This window comes from Perissodus microlepis, chromosome 10, assembly GCF_051167445.1.
Source record: "Perissodus microlepis isolate ML-2025 ecotype Zambia chromosome 10, ASM5116744v1, whole genome shotgun sequence".
Lineage (NCBI taxonomy): Eukaryota > Metazoa > Chordata > Actinopteri > Cichliformes > Cichlidae > Perissodus > Perissodus microlepis.
The window spans coordinates 17,221,812-17,246,400 of NC_140470.1; the positions used below are offsets into that span (position 1 = coordinate 17,221,812).

Consider the following 24,589-nt stretch of genomic DNA (forward strand, 5'->3'; position numbering starts at 1 on the left):
AACTAACACTGCACATCACTCTGAACACACCATCCCCACTGTCAAACATGGTGGTGGCAGCATCATGCTCTGGGGGTGCTTCTCTTCAGCAGGGACAGGGAAGCTGGTCAGAGTTGATGGGAAGCTGGATGGAGCCAAATACAGGGCAATCTTGGAAGAAAACCTCTTGGAGTCTGCAAAAGACTTGAGACTGGGGCGGAGGTTCACCTTCCAGCAGGACAACGACCCTAAACATAAAGCCAGGGCAACAATGGAATGGTTTAACACAAAACATATCCATGTGTTAGAATGGCCCAGTCCAAGTCCAGATCTAAATCCAATCGAGAGTCTGTGGCAAGATCTGAAAACTGCTGTTCACAAACGCTGTCCATCTAATCTGACTGAGCTGGAGCTGTTTTGCAAAGAAGAATGGGCAAAGATTTCAGTCTCTAGATGTGCAAAGCTGGTAGAGACATACCCTAAAAGACTGGCAGCTGTAATTGCAGCAAAAGGTGGTTCTACAAAGTATTGACTCGGGGGGCTGAATAATTATGCACACCCAACTTTGCAGTTATTTATTTGCAAAAAAATGTTTGGAATCATGTATGATTTTAATTCCACTTCTCACGTGTACATCACTTTGTATTGGTCTTTCACGTGGAATTCCAATAAAATTGATTCATGTTTGTGGCTGTAATGTGACAAAATGTGGAAAAGTTCAAGGGGGCCGAATACTTTTGCAAGCCACTGTAAACATGTTTCTTTCTTCACCCATATCACTGGAAAAATGCTTACCTGTTGACAGCGTAACCAGCCCACAATACAGCGTGTTATTCGGCTTATTTTACCCCGCTGTGCTTAGTTGGGAGCACCATTTTTTCCTGAAACTGAAAAGAAAATTACTGAGCTGCTCACATATGTGTAGAAGGGCTTTCTAAACACTAAAATAATAAATCTGAGGCCAGATCTTTAAAATATTTTTGTTATGTGGTTCAAATGCGGATTTTTCTGAGTTGAAGAAGGACTTCTTTTACTGTGACAGCATGACTTTTCACTTCTTTCCTTTTCAGATGTTGTATTAACAGGAATAGTGAAGTGCACTGAATATACCACTGGATAGCATCAGAGGAGTTTTCAGCACTCATATTTTAAGCTTAGTCAAGACCAGATATTTAAGGAGCGGCTGTGGCAGCAGTTTGTTGCCTGATTATTGTCTCCTCTACAGCATTAACTCATGCACGCATCCCTGCAGTATTTATAAGTTTGCAAGTCTGACACAGAAAGCAAATAATTTATTTTGTCCTGAGTGAATGCCCCTTAAAACTCACCTATTTCAGACTTGCAATTTAATACTATACAATATAGCAAATCTGCAACTTGATAGTGTTAAATAAAAGGATTTTCTTTTAAACTTGAAGCTTTGAAAATCGTTCCTTTTCCCATTAGGACAGAAATTAATATAAATCAAATTTGTTTAGGCGAATAGAAAATATTTTTAAAGATGTATATGGAAAACATGTTGATGCAGAAACATTTATTGAAGCTTCTGAGTTATTTGTGTAATCTTCTCCCGAAGTTCTCGGATAGATTTGGCCTTTAGATTGGGAATTTAACATCTCGTACAAAATTAAAGTTTTTAATTTAAGTTTGGTAGAATTCTATTTCAAAGAAAAACACGATTCTCTGCTAAGTTAATGACATCACATTCTACATTCTAAGCAGATGACATCACACTCAATTTGCTCTATCAGATCAAAGGAGCACGTGACATCTCAAAAGTCCTTAAATAGGACCACAGCGTGCTCTCAGTATGTCTCAGAACTGTGCGACTCTTTAGGAACACACCACGAGCCAACCTTTAGGAAAACGATTTGAAACGTTCAGTGTATGCAACGAAAACAAGTCCAAACCCTGATCAAATAGAAAAAATCTTCATTGTACATTGTAAGAGCAAAGACAAGAAGAATGCAGAGTATGCAGAAAAACGTTGATCCCCAGGAAGGAACCTCATCGGCCGCTGTTCGCCCTAACACAAAAGCGAAGCAGCCAAACCCAAAGCAAAGAGGGAAAAACCGGGCACCAAATGAGGTGACTTCATCTGCCAAACCAAAGGGTGAAAATAAGAATAAAAAGCAAAAAAATGCAAACCCCAGAGCCAGAAACCCTGGACCCAATCGAGGGCATGGGCCACATCAGCCCAATCCCCACTTTAACCCCAATAATGGGCCTGGGCAGCATTGCTACAATCCACACTTTTTACCGAACCGAGGGCCTGTGCCACATCAGCCCAATCCCCACTTTAACCCCAATAATGGGCCTGGGCAGCATTGGTACAAGCCACCGTTTTTACCGAACCGAGGGCCTGTGCCACATCAGCCCAATCCCCACTTTAACCCCAATAATGGGCCTGGGCAGCACTGGTACAAGCCACATTTTTTACCGAACCGAGGGCCTGTGCATCATCAGCCTGACTTTAGAACCAATGATGGACCATCTCAACCACAGCCTAATCCTCACTTAATGCCAAATGATGGCAAACGTCCACATAGTGAGACCGATGAAATGGCTGCACTGAGATTCCACCTGCAGGAGGCTCAGCACATGAGTAAAACCAATCTCTACAATATGACAGCCGCGAACCACAAAGCCTCTGCGGCTAAAACACAAAACGATTGGCTTCGCCTGAAGCTACAGTGCTGCAGAGGAAATGCTGAGAAAAAAATTATTGAGCTCAAAAAACAACTGGAACAGGCTCACAGAAGCAGACCCGAGGAGAATCTCACCCCTGATGTGCGTGAGGCTCCTGTTCAAAACAGCAACACAGCTGTCACAGCTGCAGAGCTGAGTGTGGACGCTTCAACACAAACTACAGAAGCTCCGCACACAGACTCTGCAGAGGTGAAAACTGTTCGGGAAGCTGAGTTGGAGGTCCAATGTAAAAAACAGCAGGAAGAGATCGAACAACTCCGCGAGCAGCTCCTCAAAACACAGAAAAACCTAGAAGAGGAAGTTGCAAAACGTAAAGAACAGGAAGAAAGAGCCCCCTGTCAGTTCGCTGAGCTCATAGTCAAACTCTGCCTCAGTGAGGCTGTTTGTGAGGCAAATAATTTGGAGGTCCAAAACTTAAAAGAAGAGCTGGAAAAAACCAGAGCTTTCTACCTGGAGATTGTAACGAGGAAAAACCAGGAGAACGCAACAATCCGCAAACAACTCAAGAAAACAGAAGATGAAAAGATCATTCTTCAGGAGTCTTTGCGGTCTCTGCAAGAGACAATAAAAAAGGAAGAACCCGAGTCCAACGTTGGCAATCAGGATCATTCTCCAGCCAAAAAAGAGACCATAGATCAAAAAGAGACCAGGGTTAACAAAGCAGAAAATTCTCCAGCCCAAGTCGAGACACTCCAGGAGAATAAGCAAGAAAAAGAGGAGGCCAGTACTACCAAACCAGAAAATCCAGAGGCCCGAGATGACAACATGCAGAGAGAAAAGCCAAAAAAGAAAAAGAAGCGCAACTGGTTTCTGAGACTGTTCACTTAAGTGACTTCAACTCTGTCTCCTATAAAATCAAAGTTATATACAACTAAATATTAACAGTTACTTCAACTCCCTAAACATAAATTTTAAAGCATATTTGCTTTAATATTTAGTTGTGTATACATTTGTCATCGGCTCCACCCCTCCCAACCGGTCGCGGCAGATGGCCGCCCCTCCCTGAGCCTGGTTCTGCCGGAGGTTTCTACCTTTTTAAAGGTAGTTTTTCCTCCCCACTGTCGCCAAGTGCTTGCTCATAGGGGATTGTTGGGTTTTTTCTTTAATTCAGTTCAGTTCAATTCATTTGTATGTAAATACTGTTGAATTGAATTGAACTGAATTAAAGAAGATTTATAGGAGACAAAGTAAGTCACAGAGTGAACCAGGGTATTATAACATCTTACCCATAAAAATAAAAAATTGGATTAACCAAAACGTCTGTTGTCTGAACCTGTAATTTTGTCTCATTTAAAACATGTAAAAATGTCAAATTAGAACAATCTAACAGCAGAAATAAAAATGTTTACATGCTGCTTGAAAACATTGTTCTGTGAATGATATCTACTGTATCTGTGCTGTTGATGCCTTTTGAAAGCATTCCTAATAGCATCTATCAAGTAATATGCCTTGCTCAATGGTTCATGGAAGTATTAACAGTTTTGGTAACTGACTTTGTAAATTGAAATTCTACAGCCTTACACTAGTAAACGCTTGTGCTACACACGGAAGACAGGTATAGTCAGCTCAGTATCCAGTGGGAAGTTTTCTCTTTGGCATCCACAGATGCAACAGCTCATAACTAAATGGTGCAAACAGAGGTGAATCCACCTAAGCAGCACTTGTACGATTGCCCCCCGGCTCCAACTCCCGGTAAACTGAAGACAGATTCAACCATCTGTGTGTTGAAAAATATTAATGAGTCCACACCGCATTTTCTTCTTAGTAATAGCCATGTAACAATAGAAATATAGAAACAGTAATTAATCAGATTACTAGTTACTGAAAAAAGTAACGGCCGTTATTCCCATCACTGATAATGACACGATTATTTGCATTTCCACTACTTATAAACTAGTGTCAGTATTTAATGATCAATATCCACAAATAAGAATTGGAAATAAATGGCACTGGATAAGCACAAATCTGACTGAGAACTTAAACTTCACCTTAATTTGTCTGTCTGTCCTGCTCACATCTCCAATGTTTGTACACGTTGTCATTAGCGTGTCTTCACTCAGCCACTCCACATCGGCCACACCGCTTTACTAACTAAAACACCGGGGTCGGCACATAAGGACGCCGTCATAACCCGTCAACGACACTGATTAACGTTTATATGAATGTGAGTGGCATCGTTGGCTGGAGCAGCCAGTTACCGGTCACTCACTGACTCACACTCCAAAACAGCACAGAATCAATTGTTATGTATTTATTTTAATTCCAGGTTTGATTTTTTCTGTTTTGTTTTGGGGGGGTTTGTGCGCAGTGCAGATTTTGTGTGCGCGGAGACCGTGTCAGCAGTGCGCAGCTTAGAGGGAAAAGTGCAGACAGATGCTTTATCCTTAACACTTTTTATTAGCCAGCTGTAATAAAGATCCGGTACATGGTAGGTGGCTATAATTGCAGGCAGATAGAAGCAAAGTGATGAATATTGTTTGGGACATTTAATTAATTAATTCTTAATGTTTGAAAGACCACAGATAATGAATTAAAAGGAAAACTGTTGCAGGTTATGGATGCGAGTGGAAGTGGTCCTCTGTGACATGACCACTGGGACAGAAGACTGGGCAGCTGAGCACTCCTCTGAAGCAGTACAAACTACAGAACTAACTGAACCTCCATCCGCTATATAAATGTGATATTAAAATAATATTAATACAAGAAATACAAACTTCTAATTCTAATGATTTCACAAAGCTTCAAATAGCTCCATGTGCTTGCTGATTATATTGTAGATGGATGACTTTCCTTACACACTTGGAAAAATGAGACATTAAATTTAAATGAGATGTCTGTTCCCCCTGATGTAACCCAGCTCTGAAATAATTTGTCCAAAAACAACAACAAAAAAAACGCGTTAGCTTGTGTAAATCTGAACACATCTTCTTCAAGAGTGCAGTGCAGTGTACAACAACAACAACAAATCATCAATCTGTCGATCCACTCGACATCTATCAATTTAAAAAAAAAAGAAAGTAAGCTTTAAATTTGTCATGGTTTGGCATGGCAGACCGTGGGGGGTGTAGGGAAGGAGGACCCAGGCGCGGTGCTCTGTGTGCGAACAGTGCGTTTATTTACAGTGTGTGGTACAAAACAACAATAAATCCCCGTGTTTTCCCCAGACTCCCGTGTCGTGTCCTCCTAGTGCTCTCTGCTCCCGTGTCTGCACTCCCGGTGCTCGCTGCTCTTCAGGCCTTCCACGCTCCTCCTGCGGGAAACAATAGCGGCAGCTGTCAGGACACTAAACAATGGCAGGCATGCACTTAACGACAAAACCTAAACTGGATGATTAACGTGAAGTCTCAAGCAATGATCACCAGGCCCGAAGGCGCCTGCAAACCAGTGTTCATACACACACACACACACACACACACACACACACACACACACACACACACACACACACACACACACAAGCACGGAGAAAGAGCAGCAGCAACACCAAAAATACATATAATGTCACCAGTCCATGACTGCCCAGGGATCCTGGGCCGCCCAGACCCAGGACCCTGACAAAATTTCCAGTTGAACAGATCCCACCGCGCAGTCCTTTTCTTTTAAAAATAGTCCCTCCTCTTCCCCTCCTGTCCTGTGTTTCCTACATCATTCTCCATCTCTGAGTGATGTTATCTCATAGTCTTTTCTCTCCCTCGGTAATACTACAAATGTACATTTAGAATCAGAATCAGAATCAGAATCAGAATCAGAATCAGAATCAGAAAGGGTTTTATTGCCAAATGTTGAGCAGGTTTACAACATTAGGAAATTGCTGCGGTGCTTAGTGCAAACATACTGTCATAAATAACGCTTAAATAGACATGAGAAAAAAAAAATAAGAATAAGAATTAAAAGTGCTAAGTAGATAGATATATACATGAGTGCAGGTGGTGATCAGTGCCAAACATGGAATGATGCAGTGAACATAGCGTAGGGTCATGTGTTAGTGGTGGGAACAGTCATACGGTTATTGTTCATGTGTCCAACAGCAGAGGGGAAGAAACTGTTCTTATGGCGAGAGGTTCTGGTGCGAATGGACCGGAGCCTCCTGCCTGAGGGGAGCAGGTCAAACAGACTGTGTCCAAGGTGAGAAGGGTCAGCTGAGATCCGAGCTGCACGCCCCAGTGTCCTGGAGGTGTACAGGTCCTGCAGAGATGGGAGTCTGCAGCCAATTACCTTCTCAGCAGAGCGCACAACACGCTGCAGTCTCTGTTTGTCCCTGATAGTGGCTCCAGCGTACCACACGGTGATGGAGAAGGTGAGGATGGACTCGATGATTGCAGTGCAGAATTGCATCATCGTCCGTGTTGGCAGGTTGAATTTCTTCAGCTGCCTCAGGAAGTACATCCTCTGCTGGGCTTTCTTAATGACGGAGGTGATGGTGGGCTCCCACTTCAGGTCCTGGGTGATGGTGGTACCCAGGAAGCGGAATGAGTCCACAGAGGTGATGAGGGTGTCAGTCAGGATGATTAGCTAGCTGGCACACTGTGTGACTGTAACTGCACAGAAGCAGTCTGTTTGCTGATATTTGTTGGACTGTTTAGAAGGTTACATGTGTATTACTGTTAAAGTATACAATCAAGAGAGGGTTTCACTTGTTTGTTTTTGGAACTTTGTTTAAAGTTGTAACTTTCACTGGTGTGATATCTCACCACTAGATGTCAGTAGAGTACAGACTGCAGTCAGCTGAGTTCTGTTGTCTTACCCCCTCTAAAGTGCATAATCCTAGCAATGGTGGCTGCAGGAGGACGAAAAACTGTGACTGGTTGATCCATATGGAGTGCAGGCTGTCAGTCTGCTCTTTACCTGAGCTCTGAATAGAGCTTTGTTAGTTACTGAAGGCCATTTCTGTCGAATGACAGTGATACTGAGCTGAGTTGCTGAGTTTGTCCTGAACTTCTTTTGTTGGTAAGTGCTGCTGTTTTTGTCACTGTAAGCCTCTGTTAGCTGGTGTTAGTAAAACTTTCATTGTTGGACGCTTAGAGAATAAATCCTCAAATGATGTGCGGGTATCACACTGTTTACCAGAGGGAAAGTGTGATTTTCTTAGGAGACTCAGTGATAATATTAGCTGGCAAAATGTTAGCTTATAACCAGCTGGTGTTGTTGTTATTAAGCCAGGTCGTTGTCAGCTGTCTGGAGGGTCACATGTCTAATCTTCTGACAATAAATAACTGCGAAAATGTCTGGAATCGTTAATAAAGACATTTGGGACAGTTGTTAAATTGTATAACTCTCTCAATGCTCTCTACCTGACCACCTAAAATTGAGCCTTCTGATAATATGATGTAACTGAGATTCATTATGGTCAGCAGAATTTCTTTTTATTGCTGAATGTTGGAGGCACTGCCTTTCAAAGCAGAGACGTCGCCCTGATAGGATGATCGCTCTGCTGCAAGGCTGACTCAGAGAGCAAGTTTAGAATAACCAGTTAACCTAACACATATGTCTGTGGATGTGGAAGGAAACCAGAGCACTGAGAGAAAACCTACATAAAGAAAAGGGAACAGATGGGCTGTGGATCTTTGTGCCCTTTACCACCATGCCAAGTACCAAATAATCATATAGCCCACTGTAGAGTAGCCAAATGTGGTAAAAGATATTAATTATTTTTCATGTATTAGTATTAGTAATGTTGAAAGACACATGTATATTTAACAGGCTGTATCACCTTTTTTTTTTTTTTTAATAAAATTCAGATTTGTTTTGCAGCTCTATATAGATTCTTTTTGGCCACTAAAATGCTCAAAAATGATATTTTGGGAGCACAGGTTGCTCACCCCAGAAGTGGAATAGCTACTTCTGAGGAAAAACGTTCTGATTTGGCTTTCATGAAGACCAGAAAACAAAGAAACCCGAGTCTGACTACATGATTGTCCAACAATCATAATATTCTGGTTGTAAGGAAATGTACTCAAAGTAGAGTTCATGTATAAACCAAGAAGAATAGTGAAAAATATCTGATTTCAAATAGTGGGTTAATCAATGGAAGAAAAAAATGTAAGAAATTTAAGCACAGAAACAACTTGTTAAAATTGTGTGTGTGTGTGTGTGTGTGTGTGTGTGTGTGTGTGTGTGTGTGTGTGTGTGTGTGTGTGTGTGTGTGTGTGTGTTTGTATAAGCAACTGTTGTGCTATGAGGTACTCTGACGTCACCACTCGGTAGCATATTGCCTTTAGTGTGTTGACTAAAACCACAATATGGGCAGATAAAACAAGGAATCATTCTGACCTTCATCTACAGGTGGATGATCTAAGATCATTTAATCACATAAAATAAAACTCAGTGAATTGTAAACGGATGTAAATAAAAGCTTGAATATGCATTTAACTTATAATGTGACCACTGTTTGTTTTTAACAATCGAATGCTCTCTGCTCTCTCGTCTTCAGCTTGTTCAGAATGCTGCAGCCCGACTCTTGACAGGCACTCGTAAACGTGACCATATTTCCCCAGTCTTGGCTCGTTTACACTGGTTTCCAGTATGTTCTAGAATTGATTTTAAGATTTTATTGCTTGTTTGTAAGTCTCTAAATGGATTAGCTGCCTCATAGCTCTCTGATCTTTTAACTAAAAACACTGCAAATAGAACTTTTCAGTCAGCTGTTACATTGCTTCTGATTGTTCCTAAAGCACAGAGGAGACCAAGCGTTTGCCTGACCCTTTGGAACAGTCTGCCTCTTCAAAGTAGGACGTCTCCACCACTTTAAATCCCGTCTGAAAGCACATTTCTACTCCCTAGCTTTTAATTGTGACTGAGTTTTTGTTTTGTTCTCTTTAGGTGTGTTTGTTTTACTTTTTGCTTTGTATAGCACTTTGGTCAACCTCTGTTGTTTTTAAATGTGCTTATAAATAAACTGATTGATTGATTGATTGATTGCTTGAATACTATAAAGTGTGTGAATGGGGGAAAAATACATTTTGGTTGTGTTGTTATGGGTGTTCTTCAGTTTATTTCATACAAAGGATGAATAATGAAGAAAAATATTCTCGATGTTTGCATTTTTATTGTTAAAAACATCTCAAGATGGTGCTCAGGCACATTTCCATAACAGATGGTGTAAGATCTTCATGCAGTACTGGTGAGACGATCGGTGGGACAGAAGGTTAGGCAAGTGGACACTCCTCTGTAGAAGGAAAAATGGAAAGTGTAAGGTGATCAGTGCACAACATCACTGTATTCCAAGCTGTTTTTATATAGAACTTCACCACCAATGTAAAAGTACCGCTTTTAGGAAGAAGGACAGTATTTTCAGGAAGGATGCCGGTCTGCAAGCAGAACTGCCTGAACTTCTCCTGCACCTCATCGCTGAGGTCCAAACTACGTCCTGTGAAGCCACGTGATGTAAATCTGCTGCAGTGGGTGTAACTTTGCTAAACGGTTTACTGAACACAGCTAAATGCAACTTTACCAAATAGTCTGTTAATGACAAAGGTTTCATTCCCTCTGGTGTTGAAGGAATAGGTCAGGGCGTACTCATCATACTTCACATCAACCATAAGCATGTCACTCACATACCCCCAGTCTGACAAAAAGGAAAAAAGCAGAAGAGAATATGTGAAAAAACAGTACTGGATGATGATGATGGAAAATTATTCGTTTCCTCTCTTTGTGGGCGTACTCACGCCGACTCTTGTATGTGAATTTTCCAGGCACCTCGGTCTTGTTGGCTAAATTCTCCATTTTCTGACATGTATCATTACTGTCGCAAAGACATCACATTAATCTCCAGTGTAAATATTTTAATGCTATTCAAATGATATTTGCTCTGTCTGTCCTCTCGCACTCACGTAAGACTGAAGAACGACAACTCAAGACCTCCATCTTCAGTTGGCGTAATGATGGCCGTGCCGGTCTTCATATTGGCTTTGCGACTGACAAACCACTGGCCATTAGAGCAAATTCCAGTCCGGTACCACTTACCTGCCATCTGTGGACACACAAATGGAAAGCATTGAGAATTAGACAGAAGCACAAGAGCTGTTTGTTGTAACACAGAATATGTATTATCACACAAAATCCAGCGTGAAACATAACCACATAACATAAATGGTGAAGTCATTATAAAAGTAAATTGTGCAAAGGTTAGCCTCCCGTGTAGACTGCTAAACTGTCTTGGGGGGGGGGTCCCTGCTTAAAAGGGAGTTTTTCCTTCCCACTGTCGCCAAAGTGCTTGCTCATAGGGGGTCATATGATTGTTGGGTTTTTCTCTGTATCTATGAAGCGCCTTGAGGCGACTTTTGTTGTGATTTGGCGCTATATAAATAAAATTGAATTGAATTGAATTGCTTATCCCTGTTAGATAACCTCCAGTACCCCCTTTCCATGGCCCTAAGATAGAGACATGGTTATGAAAATAGATGGGTGGTAAAATAAAAATGATTATCAATGATTCTTACCGCCTGTAAATCAAAGTCTGCCTGAGGTAGGATTTCAGAGGAAGAAACCATGAGGGAGCACAGTACCACTCCCAGAAGGGTGTGAAGTGAAGCCATAGCTGCTGATAAGTGGAGAAATGATGGATGAGATCGCAAATGAAGATCTGGAAGTTGCTGCCTGGTGACTCTTTATATAGAAGAGTGAGATTATCTCCCCACCAACAGCTGCACTTATACAAACCCCAGGTTCTGTGACGGCTTTGAACGTGTGACATTTTATGCAAACACTTGGTCAGTTTCATAACCACAAAGTTTATTCCTGCAGGGGCAGAATTGTATCCACTGTGTCCCTTGAACTTTTCCACATTTTGTCACATTACAGCCACAAACATGAATCAATTTTATTGGAATTCCACGTGAAAGACCAATACAAAGTGGTGTACACGTGAGAAGTGGAACGAAAATCATACATGATTTCAAACATTTTTTACAAATAAATAATTGAAAAGTGGGGTGTGCGTAATTATTCAGCCCCCTTTGGTCTGAGTGCAGTCAGTTGCCCATAGACATTGCCTGATGAGTGCTAATGACTTAATAGAGTGCACCTGTGTGTAATCTAATGTCAGTACAAATACAGCTGCTCTGTGACGGCCTCAGAGGTTGTCCAAGAGAATATTGGGAGCAACAACACCATGAAGTCCAAAGAACACACCAGACAGGTCAGGGATAAAGTTATTGAGAAATTTAAAGCAGGCTTAGGCTACAAAAGGATTTCCCAAGCCTTGAACATCCCACGGAGCACTGTTCAAGCGATCATTCAGAAATGGAAGGAGTATGGCACAACTGTAAACCTACCAAGACAAGGCCGTCCAGCTAAACTCACAGGCCGAACAAGGAGAGCGCTGATCAGAAATGCAGCCAAGAGGCCCATGGTGACTCTGGACGAGCTGCAGAGATCTACAGCTCAGGTGGGGGAATCTGTCCAAAGGACAACTATTAGTTGTGCACTGCACAAAGTTGGCCTTTGTAGAAGAGTGGCAAGAAGAAAGCCATTGTTAACAGAAAACCACAAGAAGTCCCGTTTGCAGTTTGCCACAAGCCATGTGGGGGACACAGCAAACATGTGGAAGAAGGTGCTCTGGTCAGATGAGACCAAAATGGAACTTTTTGGCCAAAATGCAAAACGCTATGTGTGGTGGAAAACTAACACTGCACATCACTCTGAACACACCATCCCCACTGTCAAACATGGTGGTGGCAGCATCATGCTCTGGGGGTGCTTCTCTTCAGCAGGGACAGGGAAGCTGGTCAGAGTTGATGGGAAGCTGGATGGAGCCAAATACAGGGCAATCTTGGAAGAAAACCTCTTGGAGTCTGCAAAAGACTTGAGACTGGGGCGGAGGTTCACCTTCCAGCAGGACAACGACCCTAAACATAAAGCCAGGGCAACAATGGAATGGTTTAACACAAAACATATCCATGTGTTAGAATGGCCCAGTCCAAGTCCAGATCTAAATCCAATCGAGAGTCTGTGGCAAGATCTGAAAACTGCTGTTCACAAACGCTGTCCATCTAATCTGACTGAGCTGGAGCTGTTTTGCAAAGAAGAATGGGCAAAGATTTCAGTCTCTAGATGTGCAAAGCTGGTAGAGACATACCCTAAAAGACTGGCAGCTGTAATTGCAGCAAAAGGTGGTTCTACAAAGTATTGACTCAGGGGGCTGAATAATTACGCACACCCAACTTTGCAGTTATTTATTTGCAAAAAAATGTTTGGAATCATGTGTGATTTTAATTCCACTTCTCACGTGTACATCACTTTGTATTGGTCTTTCACGTGGAATTCCAATAAAATTGATTCATGTTTGTGGCTGTAATGTGACAAAATGTGGAAAAGTTCAAGGGGGCCGAATACTTTTGCAAGCCACTGTAAACATGTTTCTTTCTTCACCCATATCACTGGAAAAATGCTTACCTGTTGACAGCGTAACCAGCCCACAATACAGCGTGTTATTCGGCTTATTTTACCCCGCTGTGCTTAGTTGGGAGCACCATTTTTTCCTGAAACTGAAAAGAAAATTACTGAGCTGCTCACATATGTGTAGAAGGGCTTTCTAAACACTAAAATAATAAATCTGAGGCCAGATCTTTAAAATATTTTTGTTATGTGGTTCAAATGCGGATTTTTCTGAGTTGAAGAAGGACTTCTTTTACTGTGACAGCATGACTTTTCACTTCTTTCCTTTTCAGATGTTGTATTAACAGGAATAGTGAAGTGCACTGAATATACCACTGGATAGCATCAGAGGAGTTTTCAGCACTCATATTTTAAGCTTAGTCAAGACCAGATATTTAAGGAGCGGCTGTGGCAGCAGTTTGTTGCCTGATTATTGTCTCCTCTACAGCATTAACTCATGCACGCATCCCTGCAGTATTTATAAGTTTGCAAGTCTGACACAGAAAGCAAATAATTTATTTTGTCCTGAGTGAATGCCCCTTAAAACTCACCTATTTCAGACTTGCAATTTAATACTATACAATATAGCAAATCTGCAACTTGATAGTGTTAAATAAAAGGATTTTCTTTTAAACTTGAAGCTTTGAAAATCGTTCCTTTTTCCATTAGGACAGAAATTAATATAAATCAAATTTGTTTAGGCGAATAGAAAATATTTTTAAAGATGTATATGGAAAACATGTTGATGCAGAAACATTTATTGAAGCTTCTGAGTTATTTGTGTAATCTTCTCCCGAAGTTCTCGGATAGATTTGGCCTTTAGATTGGGAATTTAACATCTTGTACAAAATTAAAGTTTTTAATTTAAGTTTGGTAGAATTCTATTTCAAAGAAAAACACGATTCTCTGCTAAGTTAATGACATCACATTCTACATTCTAAGCAGATGACATCACACTCAATTTGCTCTATCAGATCAAAGGAGCACGTGACATCTCAAAAGTCCTTAAATAGGACCACAGCGTGCTCTCAGTATGTCTCAGAACTGTGCGACTCTTTAGGAACACACCACGAGCCAACCTTTAGGAAAACGATTTGAAACGTTCAGTGTATGCAACGAAAACAAGTCCAAACCCTGATCAAATAGAAAAAAATCTTCATTGTACATTGTAAGAGCAAAGACAAGAAGAATGCAGAGTATGCAGCAAAACGTTGATCCCCAGGAAGGAACCTCATCGGCCGCTGTTCGCCCTAACACAAAAGCGAAGCAGCCAAACCCAAAGCAAAGAGGGAAAAACCGGGCACCAAATGAGGTGACTTCATCTGCCAAACCAAAGGGTGAAAATAAGAATAAAAAGCAAAAAAATGCAAACCCCAGAGCCAGAAACCCTGGACCCAATCGAGGGCATGGGCCACATCAGCCCAATCCCCACTTTAACCCCAATAATGGGCCTGGGCAGCATTGCTACAATCCACACTTTTTACCGAACCGAGGGCCTGTGCCACATCAGCCCAATCCCCACTTTAACCCCAATAATGGGCCTGGGCAGCATTGGTACAAGCCACACTTTTTACCGAACCGAGGGCCTGTGCCACATCAGCCCAATCCCCACTTTAACCCCAATAATGGGCCTGGGCAGCACTGGTACAAGCCACATTTTTTACCGAACCGAGGGCCTGTGCATCATCAGCCTGACTTTAGAACCAATGATGGACCATCTCAACCACAGCCTAATCCTCACTTAATGCCAAATGATGGCAAACGTCCACATAGTGAGACCGATGAAATGGCTGCACTGAGATTCCACCTGCAGGAGGCTCAGCACATGAGTAAAACCAATCTCTACAATATGACAGCCGCGAACCACAAAGCCTCTGCGGCTAAAACACAAAACGATTGGCTTCGCCTGAAGCTACAGTGCTGCAGAGGAAATGCTGAGAAAAAAATTCTTGAGCTCAAAAAACAACTGGAACAGGCTCACAGAAGCAGACCCGAGGAGAATCTCACCCCTGATGTGCCTGAGGCTCCTGTTCAAAACAGCAACACAGCTGTCACAGCTGCAGAGCTGAGTGTGGACGCTTCAACACAAACTACAGAAGCTCCGCACACAGACTCTGCAGAGGTGAAAACTGTTCGGGAAGCTGAGTTGGAGGTCCAATGTAAAAAACAGCAGGAAGAGATCGAACAACTCCGCGAGCAGCTCCTCAAAACACAGAAAAACCTAGAAGAGGAAGTTGCAAAACGTAAAGAACAGGAAGAAAGAGCCTCCTGTGAGTTCGCTGAGCTCATAGTCAAATTCTGCCTCAGTGAGGCTGTTTGTGAGGCAAATAATTTGGAGGTCCAAAACTTAAAAGAAGAGCTGGAAAAAACCAGAGCTTTCTACCTGGAGATTGTAACGAGGAAAAACCAGGAGAACGCAACAATCCGCAAACAACTCAAGAAAACAGAAGATGAAAAGATCATTCTTCAGGAGTCTTTGCGGTCTCTGCAAGAGACAATAAAAAAGGAAGAACCTGAGTCCAACGTTGGCAATCAGGATCATTCTCCAGCCAAAAAAGAGACCATAGATCAAAAAGAGACCAGGGTTAACAAAGCAGAAAATTCTCCAGCCCAAGTCGAGACACTCCAGGAGAATAAGCAAGAAAAAGAGGAGGCCAGTACTACCAAACCAGAAAATCCAGAGGCCCGAGATGACAACATGCAGAGAGAAAAGCCAAAAAAGAAAAAGAAGCGCAACTGGTTTCTGAGACTGTTCACTTAAGTGACTTCAACTCTGTCTCCTATAAAATCAAAGTTATATACAACTAAATATTAACAGTTACTTCAACTCCCTAAACATCAATTTTAAAGCATATTTGCTTTAATATTTAGTTGTGTATACATTTGTCATCGGCTCCACCCCTCCCAACCGGTCGCGGCAGATGGCCGCCCCTCCCTGAGCCTGGTTCTGCCGGAGGTTTCTACCTTTTTAAAGGTAGTTTTTCCTCCCCACTGTCGCCAAGTGCTTGCTCATAGGGGATTGTTGGGTTTTTTCTTTAATTCAGTTCAGTTCAATTCATTTGTATGTAAATACTGTTGAATTGAATTGAACTGAATTAAAGAAGATTTATAGGAGACAAAGTAAGTCACAGAGTGAACCAGGGTATTATAACATCTTACCCATGAAAATAAAAAATTGCATTAACCAAAACATCTGTTGTCTGAACCTGTAATTTTGTCTCATTTAAAACATGTAAAAATGTCAAATTAGAACAATCTAACAGCAGAAATAAAAATGTTTACATGCTGCTTGAAAACATTGTTCTGTGAATGATATCTACTGTATCTGTGCTGTTGATGCCTTTTGAAAGCATTCCTAATAGCATCTATCAAGTAATATGCCTTGCTCAATGGTTCATGGAAGTATTAACAGTTTTGGTAACTGACTTTGTAAATTGAAATTCTACAGCCTTACACTAGTAAACGCTTGTGCTACACACGGAAGACAGGTATAGTCAGCTCAGTATCCAGTGGGAAGTTTTCTCTTTGGCATCCACAGATGCAACAGCTCATAACTAAATGGTGCAAACAGAGGTGAATCCACCTAAGCAGCACTTGTACGATTGCCCCCCGGCTCCAACTCCCGGTAAACTGAAGACAGATTCAACCATCTGTGTGTTGAAAAATATTAATGAGTCCACACCGCATTTTCTTCTTAGTAATAGCCATGTAACAATAGAAATATAGAAACAGTAATTAATCAGATTACTAGTTACTGAAAAAAGTAACGGCCGTTATTCCCATCACTGATAATGACACGATTATTTGCATTTCCACTACTTATAAACTAGTGTCAGTATTTAATGATCAATATCCACAAATAAGAATTGGAAATAAATGGCACTGGATAAGCACAAATCTGACTGAGAACTTAAACTTCACCTTAATTTGTCTGTCTGTCCTGCTCACATCTCCAATGTTTGTACACGTTGTCATTAGCGTGTCTTCACTCAGCCACTCCACATCGGCCACACCGCTTTACTAACTAAAACACCGGGATCGGCACATAAGGACGCCGTCATAACCCGTCAACGACACTGATTAACGTTTATATGAATGTGAGTGGCATCGTTGGCTGGAGCAGCCAGTTACCGGTCACTCACTGACTCACACTCCAAAACAGCACAGAATCAATTGTTATGTATTTATTTTAATTCCAGGTTTGATTTTTTTCTGTTTTGTTTTGGGGGGTTTTGTGCGCAGTGCAGATTTTGTGTGCGCGGAGACCGTGTCAGCAGTGCGCAGCTTAGAGGGAAAAGTGCAGACAGATGCTTTATCCTTAACACTTTTTATTAGCCAGCTGTAATAAAGATCCGGTACATGGTAGGTGGCTATAATTGCAGGCAGATAGAAGCAAAGTGATGAATATTGTTTGGGACATTTAATTAATTAATTCTTAATGTTTGAAAGACCACAGATAATGAATTAAAAGGAAAACTGTTGCAGGTTATGGATGCGAGTGGAAGTGGTCCTCTGTGACATGACCACTGGGACAGAAGACTGGGCAGCTGAGCACTCCTCTGAAGCAGTACAAACTACAGAACTAACTGAACCTCCATCCGCTATATAAATGTGATATTAAAATAATATTAATACAAGAAATACAAACTTCTAATTCTAATGATTTCACAAAGCTTCAAATAGCTCCATGTGCTTGCTGATTATATTGTAGATGGATGACTTTCCTTACACACTTGGAAAAATGAGACATTACATTTAAATGAGATGTCTGTTCCCCCTGATGTAACCCAGCTCTGAAACAATTTGTCCAAAAACAACAACAAAAAAAACGCGTTAGCTTGTGTAAATCTGAACACATCTTCTTCAAGAGTGCAGTGCAGTGTACAACAACAACAACAAATCATCAATCTGTCGATCCACTCGACATCTATCAATTAAAAAAAAAAAAGAAAGTAAGCTTTAAATTTGTCACGGTTTGGCATGGCAGACCGTGGGGGGTGTAGGGAAGGAGGACCCAGGCGCGGTGCTCTGTGTGCGAACAGTACAAAACAACAATAAATCCCCGTGTTTTCCCCAGACTCCCGTGTCGTGTCCTCCTAGTGCTCTCTGCTCCCGTGTCTGCACTCCCGGTGCTCGCTGCTCTTCAGGCCTTCCACGCTCCTCCTGCGGGAAACAATAGCGGCAGCTGTCAGGACACTAAACAATGGCAGGCATGCACTTAACGACAAAACCTAAACTGGATGATTAACGTGAAGTCTCAAGCAATGATCACCAGGCCCGAAGGCGCCTGCAAACCAGTGTTCATACACACACACACACACACACACACAAGCACGGAGAAAGAGCAGCAGCAACACCAAAAATACATATAATGTCACCAGTCCATGACTGCCCAGGGATCCTGGGCCGCCCAGACCCAGGACCCTGACAAAATTTCCAGTTGAACAGATCCCACCGCGCAGTCCTTTTCTTTTAAAAATAGTCCCTCCTCTTCCGCTCCTGTCCTGTGTTTCCTACATCATTCTCCATCTCTGAGTGATGTTATCTCATAGTCTTTTCTCTCCCTCGGTAATACTACAAATGTACATTTAGAATCAGAATCAGAATCAGAAAGGGTTTTATTGCCAAATGTTGAGCAGGTTTACAACATTAGGAAATTGCTGCGGTGCTTAGTGCAAACATACTGTCATAAATAACGCTTAAATAGACATGAGAAAAAAAAAATAAGAATAAGAATTAAAAGTGCTAAGTAGATAGATATATACATGAGTGCAGGTGGTGATCAGTGCCAAACATGGAATGATGCAGTGAACATAGCGTAGGGTCATGTGTTAGTGGTGGGAACAGTCATACGGTTATTGTTCATGTGTCCAACAGCAGAGGGGAAGAAACTGTTCTTATGGCGAGAGGTTCTGGTGCGAATGGACCGGAGCCTCCTGCCTGAGGGGAGCAGGTCAAACAGACTGTGTCCAAGGTGAGAAGGGTCAGCTGAGATCCGAGCTGCACGCCCCAGTGTCCTGGAGGTGTACAGGTCCTGCAGAGATGGGAGTCTGCAGCCAATCACCTTCTCAGCAGAGCGCACAACACGCTGCAGTCTCTGTTTGTCCCTGATAGTGGCTCCAGCGTACCACACGGTGATGGAGAAGGTGAGGATGGACTCGGTGATTGCAGTGTAGAATTGCATCATCGTCCGTGTTGGCAGGTTGAATTTCTTCAGCTGCCTCAGGAAGTACATCCTCTGCTGGGCTTTCTTAATGACGGAGGTGATGGTGGGCTCCCACTTCAGGTCCTGGGTGATGGTGGTACCCAGGAAGCGGAATGAGTCCACAGAGGTGATGAGGGTGTCAGTCAGGATGATTAGCTAGCTGGCACACTGTGTGACTGTAACTGCACAGAAGCAGTCTGTTTGCTGATATTTGTTGGACTGTTTAGAAGGTTACATGTGTATTACTGTTAAAGTATACAATCAAGAGAGGGTTTCACTTGTTTGTTTTTGGAACTTTGTTTAAAGTTGTAACTTTCACTGGTGTGATATCTCACCACTAGATGTCAGTAGAGTACAGACTGCAGTCAGCTGAGTTCTGTTGTCTTACCCCCTCTAAAGTGCATAATCCTAGCAATGGTGGCTGCAGGAGGACGAAAAACTGTGACTGGTTGATCCATATGGAGTGCAGGCTGTCAGTCTGCTCTTTACCTGAGCTCTGAATAGAGCTTTGTTAGTTACTGAAGGCCATTTCTGTCGAATGACAGTGATACTGAGCTGAGTTGCTGAGTTTGTCCTGAACTTCTTTTGTTGGTAAGTGCTGCTGTTTTTGTCACTGTAAGCCTCTGTTAGCTGGTGTTAGTAAAACTTTCATTGTTGGACGCTTAGAGAATAAATCCTCAAATGATGTGCGGGTATCACACTGTTTACCAGAGGGAAAGTGTGATTTTCTTAGGAGACTCAGTGATAATATTAGCTGGCAAAATGTTAGCTTATAACCAGCTGGTGTTGTTGTTATTAAGCCAGGTCGTTGTCAGCTGTCTGGAGGGTCACATGTCTAATCTTCTGACAATAAATAACTGCGAAAATGTCTGGAATCGTTAATAAAGACATTTGGGACAGTTGTTAAATTGTATAACTCTCTCAATGCTCTCTACCTGACCACCTAAAATTGAGCCTTCTGATAATATGATGTAACTGAGATTCATTATGGTCAGCAGAATTTCTTTTTATTGCTGAATGTTGGAGGCACTGCCTTTCAAAGCAGAGACGTCGCCCTGATAGGATGATCGCTCTGCTGCAAGGCTGACTCAGAGAGCAAGTTTAGAATAACCAGTTAACCTAACACATATGTCTGTGGATGTGGAAGGAAACCAGAGCACTGAGAGAAAACCTACATAAAGAAAAGGGAACAGATGGGCTGTGGATCTTTGTGCCCTTTACCACCATTCCAAGTACCAAATAATCATATAGCCCACTGTAGAGTAGCCAAATGTGGTAAAAGATATTAATTATTTTTCATGTATTAGTATTAGTAATGTTGAAAGACACATGTATATTTAACAGGCTGTATCACCTTTTTTTTTTTTTTTTTTAATAAAATTCAGATTTGTTTTGCAGCTCTATATAGATTCTTTTTGGCCACTAAAATGCTCAAAAATGATATTTTGGGAGCACAGGTTGCTCACCCCAGAAGTGGAATAGCTACTTCTGAGGAAAAACGTTCTGATTTGGCTTTCATGAAGACCAGAAAACAAAGAAACCCGAGTCTGACTACATGATTGTCCAACAATCATAATATTCTGGTTGTAAGGAAATGTACTCAAAGGAGAGTTCATGTATAAACCAAGAAGAATAGTGAAAAATATCTGATTTCAAATAGTGGGTTAATCAATGGAAGAAAAAAATGTAAGAAATTTAAGCACAGAAACAACTTGTTAAAATTGTGTGTGTGTGTGTGTGTGTGTGTGTGTGTGTGTTTGTATAAGCAACTGTTGTGCTATGAGGTACTCTGACGTCACCACTCGGTAGCATATTGCCTTTAGTGTGTTGACTAAAACCACAATATGGGCAGATAAAACAAGGAGTCATTCTGACCTTCATCTACAGGTGGATGATCTAAGATCATTTAATCACATAAAATAAAACTCAGTGAATTGTAAACGGATGTAAATAAAAGCTTGAATATGCATTTAACTTATAATGTGACCACTGTTTGTTTTTAACAATCGAATGCTCTCTGCTCTCTCGTCTTCAGCTTGTTCAGAATGCTGCAGCCCGACTCTTGACAGGCACTCGTAAACGTGACCATATTTCCCCAGTCTTGGCTCGTTTACACTGGTTTCCAGTATGTTCTAGAATTGATTTTAAGATTTTATTGCTTGTTTGTAAGTCTCTAAATGGATTAGCTGCCTCATAGCTCTCTGATCTTTTAACTAAAAACACTGCAAATAGAACTTTTCAGTCAGCTGTTACATTGCTTCTGATTGTTCCTAAAGCACAGAGGAGACCAAGCGTTTGCCTGACCCTTTGGAACAGTCTGCCTCTTCAAAGTAGGACGTCTCCACCACTTTAAATCCCGTCTGAAAGCACATTTCTACTCCCTAGCTTTTAATTGTGACTGAGTTTTTGTTTTGTTCTCTTTAGGTGTGTTTGTTTTACTTTTTGCTTTGTATAGCACTTTGGTCAACCTCTGTTGTTTTTAAATGTGCTTATAAATAAACTGATTGATTGATTGATTGATTGCTTGAATACTATAAAGTGTGTGAATGGGGGAAAAATACATTTTGGTTGTGTTGTTATGGGTGTTCTTCAGTTTATTTCATACAAAGGATGAATAATGAAGAAAAATATTCTCGATGTTTGCATTTTTATTGTTAAAAACATCTCAAGATGGTGCTCAGGCACATTTCCATAACAGATGGTGTAAGATCTTCATGCAGTACTGGTGAGACGATCGGTGGGACAGAAGGTTAGGCAAGTGGACACTCCTCTGTAGAAGGAAAAATGGAAAGTGTAAGGTGATCAGTGCACAACATCACTGTATTCCAAGCTGTTTTTATATAGAACTTCACCACCAATGTAAAAGTACCGCTTTTAGGAAGAAGGACAGTATTTTCAGGAAGGATGCCGGTCTGCAAGCAGAACTGCCTGAACTTCTCCTGCACCTCATCGCTGAGATCCAAACTACGTCCTGTGAAGCCACGTGATGTAAATCTGCTGCAGTGGGTGTAACTTTGCTAAACGGTTTACTGAACACAGCTAAATGCAACTTTACCAAATAGTCTGTTAATGACAAAGGTTTCATTCCCTCTGGTGTTGAAGGAATAGGTCAGGGCGTACTCATCATACTTCACATCAACCATAAGCATGTCACTCACATACCCCCAGTCTGACAAAAAGGAAAAAAGCAGAAGAGAATATGTGAAAAAACAATACTGGATGATGATGATGGGAAATTATTCGTTTCCTCTCTTTGTGGGCGTACTCACGCCGACTCTTGTATGTGAATTTTCCAGGCACCTCGGTCTTGTTGGCTAAATTCTCCATTTTCTGACATGTATCATTACTGTCGCAAAGACATCACATTAATCTCCAGTGTAAATATTTTAATGCTATTCAAATGATATTTGCTCTGTCTGTCCTCTCGCACTCACGTAAGACTGAAGAACGACAACTCAAGACCTCCATCTTCAGTTGGCGTAATGATGGCCGTGCCGGTCTTCATATTGGCTTTGCGACTGACAAACCACTGGCCATTAGAGCAAATTCCAGTCCGGTACCACTTACCTGCCATCTGTGGACACACAAATGGAAAGCATTGAGAATTAGACAGAAGCACAAGAGCTGTTTGTTGTAACACAGAATATGTATTATCACACAAAATCCAGCGTGAAACATAACCACATAACATAAATGGTGAAGTCATTATAAAAGTAAATTGTGCAAAGGTTAGCCTCCCGTGTAGACTGCTAAACTGTCTTGGGGGGGGGGGGGGGTCCCTGCTTATCCCTGTTAGATAACCTCCAGTACCCCCTTTCCATGGCCCTAAGATAGAGACATGGTTATGAAAATAGATGGGTGGTAAAATAAAAATGATTATCAATGATTCTTACCGCCTGTAAATCAAAGTCTGCCTGAGGTAGGATTTCAGAGGAAGAAACCATGAGGGAGCACAGTACCACTCCCAGAAGGGTGCGAAGTGAAGCCATAGCTGCTGATAAGTGGAGAAATGATGATGGAGGAGATCACAAATGAAGATCTGGAAGTTGCTGCCTGGTGACTCTTTATATAGAAGAGTGAGATTATCTCCCCACCAACAGCTGCACTTATACAAACCCCAGGTTCTGTGACAGCTTTGAACGTGTGACATTTTATGCAAACACTTGGTCAGTTTCATAACCACAAAGTTTATTCCTGCAGGGGCAGAATTGTATCCACTGTGTCCCTTGAACTTTTCCAAATTTTGTCACATTACAGCCACAAACATGAATCAATTTTATTGGAATTCCACGTGAAAGACCAATACAAAGTGGTGTACACGTGAGAAGTGGAACGAAAATCATACATGATTTCAAACATTTTTTACAAATAAATAATTGGAAAGTGGGGTGTGCGTAATTATTCAGCCCCCTTTGGTCTGAGTGCAGTCAGTTGCCCATAGACATTGCCTGATGAGTGCTAATGACTTAATAGAGTGCACCTGTGTGTAATCTAATGTCAGTACAAATACAGCTGCTCTGTGACGGCCTCAGAGGTTGTCCAAGAGAATATTGGGAGCAACAACACCATGAAGTCCAAAGAACACACCAGACAGGTCAGGGATAAAGTTATTGAGAAATTTAAAGCAGGCTTAGGCTACAAAAGGATTTCCCAAGCCTTGAACATCCCACGGAGCACTGTTCAAGCGATCATTCAGAAATGGAAGGAGTATGGCACAACTGTAAACCTACCAAGACAAGGCCGTCCAGCTAAACTCACAGGCCGAACAAGGAGAGCGCTGATCAGAAATGCAGCCAAGAGGCCCATGGTGACTCTGGACGAGCTGCAGAGATCTACAGCTCAGGTGGGGGAATCTGTCCAAAGGACAACTATTAGTTGTGCACTGCACAAAGTTGGCCTTTGTAGAAGAGTGGCAAGAAGAAAGCCATTGTTAACAGAAAACCACAAGAAGTCCCGTTTGCAGTTTGCCACAAGCCATGTGGGGGACACAGCAAACATGTGGAAGAAGGTGCTCTGGTCAGATGAGACCAAAATGGAACTTTTTGGCCAAAATGCAAAACGCTATGTGTGGTGGAAAACTAACACTGCACATCACTCTGAACACACCATCCCCACTGCCAAACATGGTGGTGGCAGCATCATGCTCTGGGGGTGCTTCTCTTCAGCAGGGACAGGGAAGCTGGTCAGAGTTGATGGGAAGCTGGATGGAGCCAAATACATGGCAATCTTGGAAGAAAACCTCTTGGAGTCTGCAAAAGACTTGAGACTGGGGCGGAGGTTCACCTTCCAGCAGGACAACGACCCTAAACATAAAGCCAGGGC

The 24,589-nt window shown here is 41.9% G+C and overlaps 2 protein-coding genes across 2 annotated transcripts; both read right to left on the reverse strand.

Moving 5' to 3' along the window:
* Positions 1-9,713: 9,713 nt before the first annotated feature.
* On the reverse strand, positions 9,714-11,222 carry LOC146379177 (lipocalin-like). The gene is made up of 6 exons (XM_084942541.1): positions 11,127-11,222; positions 10,518-10,657; positions 10,353-10,429; positions 10,139-10,252; positions 9,953-10,054; positions 9,714-9,853 (listed from the first exon to the last, which is right to left on the reverse strand). The coding sequence occupies exons 1-6, from the start codon at positions 11,220-11,222 to the stop codon at positions 9,834-9,836; spliced, it is 549 nt and encodes a 182-aa protein (XP_084798667.1). The 3' UTR covers positions 9,714-9,833.
* A 10,675-nt stretch (positions 11,223-21,897) lies between these two features.
* LOC146379178 (lipocalin-like) lies at positions 21,898-23,391 on the reverse strand. Its single transcript, XM_084942542.1, has 5 exons — positions 23,161-23,391; positions 22,702-22,841; positions 22,537-22,613; positions 22,137-22,436; positions 21,898-22,037 (listed from the first exon to the last, which is right to left on the reverse strand). The coding sequence occupies exons 1-4, from the start codon at positions 23,254-23,256 to the stop codon at positions 22,294-22,296; spliced, it is 456 nt and encodes a 151-aa protein (XP_084798668.1). The 5' UTR covers positions 23,257-23,391; the 3' UTR covers positions 21,898-22,037; positions 22,137-22,293.
* Positions 23,392-24,589: the final 1,198 nt, after the last annotated feature.